The sequence below is a fragment of the Mastigoproctus giganteus genome, chromosome 2 (assembly GCF_048544385.1).
Source record: "Mastigoproctus giganteus isolate SK-2022 chromosome 2, ASM4854438v1, whole genome shotgun sequence".
Taxonomy (NCBI): Eukaryota; Metazoa; Arthropoda; class Arachnida; order Uropygi; family Thelyphonidae; genus Mastigoproctus; species Mastigoproctus giganteus.
Window position 1 is genome coordinate 3,541,538 of NC_143576.1, and position 13,763 is coordinate 3,555,300.

The 13,763-nt window shown below is 39.0% G+C and overlaps 1 protein-coding gene across 1 annotated transcript; it reads right to left on the minus strand.

Annotated features, from left to right (window-relative positions):
* Window positions 1-9,954: 9,954 nt before the first annotated feature.
* LOC150089120 (general transcription factor II-I repeat domain-containing protein 2A-like) lies at window positions 9,955-10,662 on the minus strand. Its single transcript, XM_090388048.1, has one exon. It carries the CDS (start codon window positions 10,660-10,662, stop codon window positions 9,955-9,957), a length of 708 nt encoding a protein of 235 aa, XP_090244174.1.
* Between the last annotated feature and the right edge of the window lie 3,101 nt (window positions 10,663-13,763).

Sequence of the window (13,763 nt, forward strand, 5' to 3'; positions counted from 1 at the left end):
ATCACCTCCTTATCCCTGCTAGAAAAATTCCTATATATCATTGACAATACACCATGAGCTACTCTTGCAGCTCGTCTGCACTGCTCAGAGAACTTCATATCTGCCTGCACCACCACCCCCAGGTCCCTTTCATTCTCTACCACTGTCAGTGTAGTACCACAGAGTTGATACGTTGCTCTGGGGTTGCTGTTTCCCATATGTAGTACTTTACATTTGTCAATGTTAAACTTCATTTGCCACCTCGAAGCCCATCTGCTCAACCTTTCCAAATCCTGTTGCAGCAGCATAGTGTCAGTAGTGTCCTTGACAACCCTGCCAACCTTCGTATCGTCTGCAAACTTGGACATTAAGCCTGATATACCATCATCAATATCATTTATAAATACAGAAAACAATAAAGGCCCCAATACTGAACCCTGAGGGACTCCACTAATAACATTAGTCCACGATGAGCAGTGTCCATTGATTTACCACTCTCTGTCTTCTCCCCCTCAACCACCCCTTTATCCATAGCAGCAACTTGCCTCCAATGCCACACTGCTCCAATTTGTGCAGCAGTCTTCCATGTGCAACAGTATCAAAAGCCTTTCTAAGATCCAAGTATATAATATCAAAGTTATTCCCTGCATCCAGTTCTTTTGTGACTGCATCATAGTATCCAATCAAATTGGTCAGGCAAGACTTCCCCTTAACAAAACCATGCTGTGTCCTAGCTATAACTGAAGTCTTGTCTAGATGATCCTGCAGTGCTTCTTTCACCAGTGCCTCCATTAATTTTCCGGGAACAGAAGTTAAACTCACAGGTCTATAATTACTTGTGTCAGCCTTTGATCCCCCTTTGTGAATTGGGGTCACATTTGCACATCTCCAGTCAATGGGTACCTCCCCTGAGTCCAAGGAAGCTCTCATAATTATGGCTAAGGGTTTGCTTACCTCCTTTGCTGCCTCCTTTAATATAACTGGATAGATCCCATCCACCCCAGGTGCCTTTCTTGTGTTTATCTTCAACAATTTCTCCTCCACTTTGCTCTCAGTTATTACAAGATTCTCTAGCTTACTGCTAGATTTGAATACACCTCTGGCATTCCCCTCGCTGAATAACTCCTCATGTGTGAATGTCGATGCAAAATATTCATTTAGTTTGTTAGCTACCCGAGCAGGGTCATCAACAGTTGACCCATCGATCTCAAGTGGACCAATCTGATTCATCCCCTTCCTTCTAGAGTTTACATAAGTAAAGAACTCTTTGCTGTTTTTCTTCGCATCCCTTGCCAAGGATCTCTCGTAATCTGCCTTCGCCTGCCTAACCTCCTTTGTAACTTGGTTACAGATCAACTTGTATCTATCATAGGCGTCCGTGTCACGTGTTAATTTGTATGTATCCCATGCATTTTTCTTCTCTGCCATATGCCTCATTAGTTCATCTGACAACCATTTAGGCCTAAACCTTGAACAATATTTCTTAGTTGGTATGTAAAGCCTAGTAGCTTCCACGATAAGTTCTTTGAATGCTTCCCATTTTGAATTTGCTGTTGGCAATATCATCAGTTGATCCCACTGTATAGAATTTAAATATTGTCTCAGTCCATTGTAGTCGCCTTTAAGAAAGCAATACCCCTTCCCTTTACCCCTAATGGTAGTTACCTCTTTGAGTAACTCCCACTTCAGCACACTGTGATCACTGCCACCAAGTGGTTCATTTATCTGCAGATTCTTAATGCATGAAGAATCACTACTGATAATCAAATCAAGAGTATTACTCCCTCTAGTTGCCTCCCGAACATGCTGATGTAGAAAACAATCATCCAATAAATCCACAAAAGCCTTGCTACTGTGTGAGTGACCAGCCCCCAAATTCCAGTCAATATCTGGGAAATTAAAATCCCCCATTATAAGACTCTCTGATTTACTGGCCCACTCTATTTCTCCGAACAGTTTCTTATTATACTCATCAGAGTCATTAGGCCTATAGCACACTCCTACTCTCAATTTTGATCTCCCAATGCTTATGTCACACCAAACTGACTCGACACTGCACTGTCCAGCGATGTCGACTGGCTTCACTTCCTTGGATTTTATGTGTTTTTTAACTAATAGCATAACCCCTCCTCCCTTCCTATCCTGTCTATCCTTTCTGTAGACATTGTACTCCCCAAATTCCAGTTCTGCATTTCTTATATCTGTGTGACACCACGTCTCTGAAATCCCCACAATATCTGCCTTTGATGTTTTGAGCAATACCTCAAATTCATCAAATTTATTTACTAAACTCCTAGCATTGGTGTACACACAAGTATACATGCACCTGTTCTTTTTCTTAGCTACCCTAACACAACCCATGTGTTTACTTGTACCCCAATGATTCCCAGCAGTCTCTGAAATATCCTGCATCTTATTTTCCAGACTGCGGCTCATTCCAATAGAAGCAGTGCAAGAATCACTTTCACCTCTGCCAGTGGCTACTGTTAATCTATTAGTCCTTGTATCCCCCCAATCTAGCAGTTTTCCGACCCACCTAACATTGCCTCGATAGCATCAGCAAACATTCTTGCACCCTTTCTATTTAAGTGTATCCCATCCCTGTAGAAGCAGTCTCTCCTGTTAACAAGTACAGACCAGGCTGAAAAAAATTCTACCCCTTGAGCCCTGCACAATCTTTCCAGGGCCGAATTGATTGACAGGGCTCTCATCATATACTCCCTCCTATCGTGTCTGGGCAGAATTGCAGACACTTTCAATTTCAACCCTAATGGAGTGGAATGTGGAGGGGAAGACTAAAAAATACCTTCATCCTGCGCCACTATAAATAATAATTTCAATAAAGTAAAAATATGAGCAAAAAATAAATATACAATTACTTTTCATCTATGTCTCAAGTATAACAATAAATAGAACTTTGCAACTTTATAAACTAAAACCGCTTCATTGGAAATAAACGTTTGAAACCCGAGACAAAAATTTAAAAAAATTGCGATGACCCGCCCCCGAATGATCGCGACCCACAATGGTTTAATTTCAAGTTTTATCACCATATGACAAAGAAGAAGAGGTTTTGATTTTTTGTTTTTTCACTACAAATGAACAATAACCGTGCAAATACGCGTATTTAATCGATTATGCTCCTTTCATTCCAATGATTCATTCGATCGTTGAAATATTACATTCGAATGATTAATACAGTAGTTAAGTACTGTAACTACAATCGAACCACCAGGAGATTGAACTGAAGGTCACCCACCACATGCAGTCACCCACCACATTTTAGAAGTAAACGGGATGCTTAGGGTACTCCGATTTTTACATTAATTTTAAACATACAAATGTATATTGGAATAACGTACAGAATCGATTCTAATCTCATTTCAAACTTGGGCTATAGTATAAATATAATATCTGTTTGCCCTCTTTTTTTAGCAATCCTTCCGCTTCTTAAATATGGTGGTGACCTTGAGTTCGTGCTCGTGGATTTCAATAATCATTCGACTATTGAAATCTCTGGATTACAGGATTCATTCAATTTTGTCCATTATTACCACAAAGCGTATCAATCTCATATCGCTAATAAAAATCACCACGAGCTGCCCTGGTGCAATACCAAGCCAATTCGTAAGATTTAATCCCTTAGATGGTGTGATTTTAAGGAGATAAATCCTCACAAGCGCATTTTGTTTTATATCGCATAATTGTAGCGCCACATGTTTACAAGCGTCAACATGTGGCGCAACATGTAGCGCCATATGTTGACGCTTGTAAAAGCTACCGATGTGTGTGTGTGGGGGGGGGGGGGTTGCGTACTTCCCCAGACAAAATTTCTGGGTGTACCACTGCATTGTGCAAAGCACTTTAAATAAAAAGCACAGCCCCGGTCGGAAAGTGTATTGTTATTTATTTAAAATGAATATCATTATCCACGACCCAGTTTCGATTCTGGTTGGGGTCTCAACGGTGGTAAGGATTCATTTCAAGTTTTAGGCCGGAGTAAAGTCCGGTGACATGACGACTTGGCAACCCGCTGATGTGAAATTTTGCAAAAAAACCGATTACAATCAAATCTGACGCAAGTTCAGACTTTTTTTCCCCAAAATATTTAGTTGCTGAACCTTGTTAGCTACTGGTGTTAATGTCTTTATGACCCTCCCATCTAGAATCTATCTTATAATCTTAAAATAAATAAATAAATTTTCTGTTTATACTCCGGGACGACCAAACGGTCAGAGGGGTTCACAAGATACACAGAATATAAGAAGCAGTGCCGTATTTAGCAGTCACGGGCTTGAATCCCGATCACTCAAGGCACGTGTACTTATGCACCCGCGTGCCTGACCACTCGGATACGGCGGCCTATACAGTATACTTTCGATTACCCGGAGGAAGGTTATCCGGTTGCATATTACAGGGGTATCTACAGACAATGGAAATCAGAAAAAGTTTGTCTTTCAATTGAACAAAAACATTGGCTCGTCAAAAAACATGAAAAAGCTGATTAACTATCAACTTTAAGATCGCCGTGGCCGAGCGGTCAGTCGCCAGGGTACAGAAGTACACGCACTTTCATTGAACGTGGTTCAAGCCCGCGTGGCTAAAAAATACTGTAATGTTCTTGTATCTCCTATCTTGTGAATTCCTCTAACCTTATGTAGCTGTCCCGGAGTATAAACATAAAAATTCATTTAATTATTCTCTACTCGAAATATAGTCGAGAGAAATTCTATAGGAGGTTCAGAATCACTCGCTAGTGTCTACCTCTCTATCACACACCACATACCTTTCACTCATAATTCGTGGTATCGACTGCTTACGTATACGGAGCGTTTCTTAGACCAACAGTTTGTTGAAGAGGGAGGTGGAATTTTAAACTGAACGCATCGCAGAATATCCAGTGAAAGACCTTGCCCGCCTACAGAAATTCTCTCTACTAATTACATTTTCATCCTCTAAAAGAGTACTTGTGTGCAACCAATAATTACCTTAAACACTGAAAGGGAAAATGGTGGCTAAAAAAAGCGCCTGGGTGGATGGAATCTATCCAATTATAATAAGTGAGGGAGCAAAGGAGGTAAGCAAACCCTGAGCTATAATTATAAGAGCATTCTTGGATTCAGGGGAGGTCCCCGTGAACTGCAGCTGTGCGAATGTATTCCCAATTCACATATGGGATAAAAAATGTGATGGAGTAATTACAGACCCGTTAGCTTAATGTTTGTTCTAGGGAAAATAAAGGAGTCACTGGTTAAAGGAGTAAAGTAGGATCATTTAGACAGGACTGCAGTTATACTTCAGATAGAGTATGGGTTTGTTAAGGGGAAATCTTGTCTGAACAATTTGATTGGATTGAATGCAAAAAATAATATTGATATATATACTTGAATTTCAGTAAGGCTTTTCATACTATTGCACATAAAAGACTTCTGTATAAACTGGAGCAATGTGGCATTAAGGACAAGTTACTGGTGTCGATAAAAAATGTTTCAGTGGGAGAAGAGAAGTGGTTATCAATGGGTCTTCTCTTTCACTACTGGGCCCATTGTTGTTTTCAATATTTATTAATAATATTGATGAAGGTATATCAGGCTTAATGTCAAAGTTTGCAGATGACAGGGTTGGCAGGGTGGTGAAAGACAGTAGTCAAGTGTCAGCAACTGCAAAAGATCTAGGAAAATTGGATCGATGGACTGAGAAGTGGCAATTGAAGTTGCCATTGATAATGCAAGGTACTGCATATGGTCAGCGATAATCCCAGATTAACGTACCAGCTCTACCCACTGAGGGCAGTAGATAGTAAAAAAGACCTGGTGTAATTGGGCAGTCAGACATAAGTTCTCTTCAGCAGTACTGATGGACAGCTAAGATATCTCATGGGGTTCTTTCAATGATATATACAGAAAGGAGTTTTTGTCAACAGTGATAAGCAGGCGATTATACCGTTGTATGAGGAAATGGCTAAGAAACATCTGGGGTACTGCATACAGGTCGGAAGCCTCGTTTTAGGAAGGCTGTGGATCTGTTGGAACGGGTGCAGAGAAAAGTAACAAGATTAGTGAGGGGAACAAAAGGATATTCACCAGGAATGATTTCAGTTTTGCAAATTGCAGCGTGGAAACTGTGCGTCTGCAAGTTCTTATTTAAGTGTTTAAGGTTTTGAGTAAACTGATTGCTTATTCTTGTTCAAACAACACAGATAAAGGGTCATAAATTTAAACTAAGGAAGGATGGTTGTAGGATAGATGTGCATAAATTTGCTTTCGGCCAGAGAGGAATTGATTGTTGGAACAAGCTATTTTTCCAACAATTTTAGGCAAAACTAGACAAATTATTTGAGGAAAAAGAATGATGTGGGTTTTTTTTTTTTTTTTTTTTTTTTGACTGTATAAGGTTGCTTTCTCAAACCATTTGCCAACTAATACCACTACTAAGTGGCACATTTTAATATCGCGATTTGTTGAACTGCCCTCAGTTGTACCTCCAGCTAGAGCACTTCTGCTACTTTGAGCTCTTTGCTTTGCTGCTGTAGTCTGAGGCATGATTGCCGCTCAAGTTAAATTTAATTTGAGAATACCGCACTAAACTTGAGACACCTAAGTGCTATCTCATAGTTTAGTGTATATATTCTGGGGCGGGCCGTCCCAAGGGTGAAAGTGGTGCACTGCACCCGGGCACCACGTATCTTAGAAACGCCCCTGTATATTACGGTAGCAAGTTATTAGAAATGTTATAAACTTAGTTTATAGCCTTATTAATGATGCTCCTAAAGAAGTACAAAAAGGAATACGAAATAGCGATGTGATGAACACTGAAAATAGCAGCAGAGTTCCTCTTTTTCCGACTCCCGTTTTTAAGAAATTTCGGAGGCCAAATATAAAATAATTTTTAAATAATAAAACGTCTACTTAGCGAAATCCAAAAAATAAATCATTCTTTTCTTGGGGAATTCAATAAATTGTCCTCTTTCAAATCTTCTTGATCATGAACTGGATCTGGAGAGATTTCTGAACAACGCACTTGCATGACCGGCACAACTCCAAAGAAGATTATGTTCTTTGATGAAAGATACAAATAAACATACGGCACGAATATCATTGTCACTATGAATGCAAGATTTATTTTTACATTTCTTTCTATGCACTGCACGCTGTCGTTATGCTTATTTGTTTGCAAATAAGCATAACGACAAATCTCATGTACATACCGTACACAAGACAAACGTGTTACCTTTTTCAAATTTTACAATATATGGAAAATCTTGCTTGCATGTCTTCTTTTTTGCCGTATTTCTTTGGCATCTTACTGAAAACATTGTTAATTAATTTTACACCATACATAATAATAACATAATATTTACACTAAGCAATACACTATGCTTTACACCATGCAATAATAACATAATATTTATTAATAATTAATTATGAAATTATTACGAAATTACGAATTAATAATGAATAAATAATGTTCTTCTCTAGCGCCAACTTGTTTAAGCATGTTTAGCTTTATTTATTATGGCGTTCTGTAGTTTCCAACGCGTGTTACTTTATAAACAGAAGCGATTATTTATTTATTAATTAATATTAGCTATATGGTGCAAGGAGCCTGAGGCTTTTGCTGCACCAGCCAAAAAAAAAAAAAAAAAAAAAAATTCCTGAGTTACCCAAAGAGAGAGAGAGAGAGAGAGAGAGAGAGAGAGAGAGAGAGAGAAACTAGAAGGGAGTCACCAAGAAAGAAAAGAATGATGATATCCAGCTCAGAGTATGCCAAGCCCATACCCACCAGATGTGAGACCCTGGGGTTAAATTCAAGGGTGTTAGGGGATCTAGGCGAATCTTCGCACTGTTTTGCCGTTATATTTGCTGTCAGTGAAAAAATGGGAAAGTTACATTAAAAATAAACTACTCTGCACCACGGCCCAACTCGTGATGACACAGATTTATTTTACCTGAAATGAGGAGAACACGATGCTCACTGTGCACTCATTGTCCAGGTAATAATTGGAGACACCAACATTTACTAGAAAAAAATGCGCTTGTTTTGTTCACGGCCCTTGTTTGCCCAGTGGTTAAACTACCTCTGTTTGCAAAAAGGCTACACAATACTCCAGGAAAATTTTCAGTAGCGAAGCAGCGCTTCAACTCCATCACTGCAACAGGCGGATCGATAGTCGAAGAGTGTCAGGTTGATAAGAGGAAGTGTGCAGCAGCGAGACAATTTTTCTTGAATGCGGAAACATCACTTTTTCCAATTGCTTTCATGATACGATTGGCAGCAACTCATATGCTTGCCAGATGTACCCGTAACCCACAAAATAAAATACAGAACGAATTATGGAAAAAACAGCCCACTTTACTCTCTGTTTCCTTTACACCATTTTCCGGCTGCTTAAATCAGTTAAAATATATATATTTACTTTGATTCTTTATAACTGTTATTACATTTTACGTTTAATTCATTTTCTTCGTTGAACCATTTAAATATCTTTATAAGATTATTTAATAAGTGTGAACATCTTTGGATTTTACATGTTCTTTAAAAAATGTCTAATCTTTTTATAATGCAATTTGCAAACGAGTAAAAACCTGTTAAAGTGCTAATAAATAAATGGGACCAAACAGTCCGGGGCCTCACTTTGTATTTTGAAAGTGCAGGGTCGCAGCACGTTTTGACTTTCTGCGACATGTCCGGTCACTCATCAAGTTAATGCACTAACTCATAAATCGCCTGTTCATCTGCACTCAATCTGAATTAGCGAGGGTTGAAGAGTGTGCTTCATCACATTTAAAAATGAGTGATTTTACTGTCAGCGATTTTATATGAAATTAAAGAAATATTCGATAGATAAAACTCACCAAATATTAAAAACAGCTTTCGGAGAAGGTTCTGTTGATCGTGGAAGAGAGGAGATATTCCTCTCTCTCGCCATCAGCATCACAAAACACGCTGACTGTACAGCACTCCTTTCGACAGAAGTTCCAAATATAACACAAAGATGTTTCTTACTTCGCTATATAGTACAATACTGCTTTTAACTAATACTAAATATAGTTGGCTATTCTTATTCATTCGGACACTCCAATTTGTTCTTTCTAAGTACGAGATTCATTCGCACACTTTTGTCCCGCTATAATGACAGTGCGAGGAGTGGACAAAATAATGGAAACACCTGCAATAAGTGTTATTCGTATGCACTAATATAGTGATGGGCCACCCTTTGCTTTTAATGCGTGGAAGAGATTCAAATAAATATTGAACTGTCTTAAGAGAAATATTAGACTATTCGTCATGTAGAAAGTTTCAAGCCCCTCCAATGATGAAAAAGAAATCCAAATATGCCCCCAGTGGCTCAATAATGTTTAAATCTGGTGCAGGCCATGGGGATTGTGTAGGCTAGTGATGGGCAAACTTTTTTAGGAGTGGGCCAAAAAAAAAGAAAAAATTGACGGGCCAATATAATTTATTATAAAACGCAATAAAGACTCAAAAAAATAGTATATTTTAAAAATTCTTTAATACTAATGCGATGAATGAAGTTGTGACCTTTCTAAAAGTTCCTCATAATAGAAAACACCTGTTCACATATATAGGATGAAGCAAACATAGCACTAACTTTCTGGGCGTGAGATATCAGATTTGGGAAACTTGATTTCGACAGACTTGTAGAACTCTAATTTTGGGACATTGAGAAACAACTGTTTGGGATGATTGTTAGATTGCAATTCAATGAATTCAAGCTGCAAGTCCGGTCTCACTACTTCAGAGTCCACATTAAAAGGCATGCTGAAAATATCCAAGTCTTTTTCAATGGCACTGAAGTCTTGAAATCTTCGTTCAAATTCAAGATGAAGTTTTCTCAGGCCATCTTCGTAGCTCTTAAGCTTGTCTTTATTTACTGGGGCTATTGAATTTAATCTCGGGAAGTGAGACAAGTCATTCTTAGCTATCTGATTAGCAAACAGAACAAGTTGTAGTTTAAAATCTCTGAGATGGCCCCAGGTATCGTCGATAAATTGATTTTTTTCCTTGCATTTTGACATTCAATTTGTTCATGTGACAGAGATAATCTGTGAAAAATGCAAAGTCCGAAAGCCATGCTGTATCTTCCAATATTTCATACTCCACAGACCACTGTTTCTCATGGAAGAATGACACTATCTCGTCTTTCAGCTGCCAAACTCGCTCGAAGACGCGTCCTGCACTCAGCCACCTAACTTTCGTGTAATACAGCACATCAGAGTATTCAGATTGTATGGATTCAAGAAAATCTCGAAACTGTCTGTGAGTAAGCCCACGAGATCGAATAGTATTTACAAGCTTCACGATTACATCAAGCACAGGTTTCATATTCAATGCAGATTTACACAGGGCATCTTGATGTACAACGCAACATAGAGAGAAAACATTATTACCAGGGTATTTTTGATTAAAGATCCCAACAAATCCAGATTTTTTACCTATCATACTTTGTGCTCCATCGGTCGTAATATTACATATGTTTGTTATGGGTACTTTCAATGTTGAAAGCCCTTCCTGAAATTCATGAAAAATATCAGACCCTGTTGTTGTTCCTTTTAACGACCGCATGCATGCCAATTCCTCAGTAATAGAAAAGTTTTCATCAACACCTCTTATAAATAATACTAGCTGAGCAGTATCATTTATATCAGTGCTTTCATCCATAGTAATGGAGCAGAATTTAAATTGACCAATCTTTGACTCCAACTGTGACGTCAGATTTTTATTTATGGCTTCGACTCTAGAAGTCACAGTTTTTCGGGATAAGCTTACAGTTTCAAAATCTTTTTTTCTTGTCAGGACATAAAACATCACAAACTTGGAACATAGTGTTTAACAAACTCCCCATCAGAGAGCTTTATCAGCTTTATTACTTTTAGCAATATTGTATGCTACAATATAACCTGCATGTGTAGCTGCTTTCTGAGAACTATTTTTTTTTCTTAAAAAAATTTTAGTAACTCGATAATTTTTTGCGAAGATCTTCTAATTATCGTTTCCTTTCATATTCGCACATTGCTTCGTAATTGGAATTTTTATGCTTAGAAGTCAAATGTTGTATTCTTTGAAGACTGCTACGGTTTCATTGCAGATGAGACAGTGGTTTATCCTTTACAACTGTGAAAAAGTACTTCCAGGTCCATTCATCTTTGAAAACACGGCACTCTGAATCAATTTTACGTTTTTTAGTAGACATTTTGGGGTTGAAATATTTTACTAATATCCAAAATAAAACTGACAAGCACCAACAACGATACTATTTTTAATAATTTCACCATCGTGACACTAACATTCAACATTTATGAAGTTGGAATGTCTCGGTCTGTCCGCCATCTTTCCATTCAACGGTAGGTTATTTGATGTGGACAAATATCTGTTGTCGTTAATATAAACTCGTAAGCGTTATATCTAAATTCTTTTTTCAAAATCTTGTTTCTATTTTTTTTTTAATTTAAATATAAAAGCAAATAAGTATATTTTAATAATTTTATACATATTTATTAGGGCGGGTTCCATTTTTTGCACATGCAAAAGATTTTAAATCAATTTCTATATAAATTATCACAACTATATTTCGTGTATGCAAAAAATATTCAAATTTCTATGTAAATTTTCGCATATGCAAAAAATGGAACACGCCTTTAAATGAATTTTTTTAAGACATTGAAATTGAAAATTTCTATACTATTGTTTTAAAATCTGCCGCGGGCCGTAGTTTGCCCATCATTGGTGTAGGCCATGAGAGATGCTTAGCCTCTGTTTCATGCACCTAAAACCGAGATTGAACATATTTGGCTGTGTGTATTAGAGCAGCATCATCTTGAATCATGAAATCGTTTGTTGGAAACGATGTTTGCACAGTAGGATGAATCTGATCACTCAGGATATCAAGGTAAATCAGTGTCAGTAATTCCCACGTTCAGGGTAATGGCAGGGTGATGACAGGACCTAAAGAATACCAATCCCAGTGTGTGGGATTATTCTTGTACTCTTCGCCATTCAACGAGCTCCACAAATAATAATAAAAATAACAAACCCCGCGAAGTACAGACCAATCACCTGCCCAATAATGTACAACATTCTGACCAGTTGCATAATTAAGAAGATATCAGCCCACTTCCAGAGCCAGAACGTCACGCCGAGCAGAAGGGATGTACGCAGATGAGCAAAGGGTGCTAGGAGCAATTGACCATTGACGCCGCAGTGATGGAGCAAGCCTACAAGAAGCACTGCAACCTATTCCGCGTACATCGACTACCGCAAGGCTTTCGACTCCGTGCCCCATCGCTGGCTGGTACAGACAGTGAAAGGACAGAATTCATGAGATACCTGGTTCCTGGCCAACGCGAAGCTGTCAAATAACTCTCGCTAGTGGACGAACCCACCGCTTGGCAGGTATATAAATGCACTGCACCACTGCATTCACGTAGACGGTAATTCGATGTCAGTATGGTTAAACGCTGTGAGTCAAAAGACTTTGAAAGATGGATGATAGTGGGCGCCCGACGCATGGGTTACTCTATCGCGGAGGTGGTACGGATATTGCACTATCCCCGTTCGACAGTATCAACAGTGTAGTGGAAATACGCCATTTCCGCAATAACATCTCGTCATGGACAGCACCCACAGGGCAATGGACTCTTCCAGCAGGATAATGCAACTACCCACAGAGCCGTGGTGACTAAAACATAGCTCGAAGAGCATTCCGCAGATTTTACCACAATGGAATGGCCTTCCCGTTCACTGGACATAGACTCTGTGGAGCATCTTTGGAATGCTGCGGAAAGGTCCATTTGAGTTTTGGATCCTCCGCCCAGGAATGCGACGAAATTATGGACAGCGGTGCAGCACGCATGGATGGAAATACCTGTGGAACCCTTTCGTTAACTAGTGGACTCAATGCCTCGACGTGTGACTGCCCTTATCCGAGCGAAAGGTAGGCCTTTCGCTCACGTTATTATGTAGGTATCCCATGATTTCTCAGTGTACAAAATCAACCCGACCCTGACACACTTCCTAGAAGCAGCCATGGTAAAATGGAGGACCATCATCAAGGTAGAAAACATCGTGACCAGACCGATACCCATTAGAAGAAGAATCTTCCAGGGAGATGCCCTGAGCCCACTATGGTTCTGCATAGCACTCAGCCACTGTCCACCATGCTCAATAACAGCAAGTACGGACATACCCTAAAAGACAGAAGGAAGAACCTGTACACCCTCTCTCATCTGATGTACATGGATGACATCAAACTCTATGCTGCAACACAGAATTAACTCCTACTCTGGATCACTGAAGAGTTCACTGACATCACGATGCAATTTGGCCTAGTCAAATGCAAGACCCATTGATTATATCAAGGACATCTAGTCGGATAAAGCTACCAACAGAAGACAGATGAAGAGATTGAGGCCATGATATATGTATATATATATATATATATATATATATATAGAGAGAGAGAGAGAGAGAGAGAGAGACCTATAAATATGTGGGGATAATGCAGGCTTGTCAGTTAGAACACAAAGAGATTAGCTGCGATTCTGAACACCTGTAGGACAGTAAGAGAGTTCCTTAATCAACAGTAATAACAATAATAATAGTAACCGCACACATTCAACCACCCCATGCAATTGGTACCCATTACGGGGAGGAAAAAAATCCCCGAAGGTGAAAACGTTTTAAATAATAATAATAATAATCCAGCGACATTAAACTTGGAGATCTTGAACAAGGCTGGCTTTGCCAAGATGCAATGGTATAGT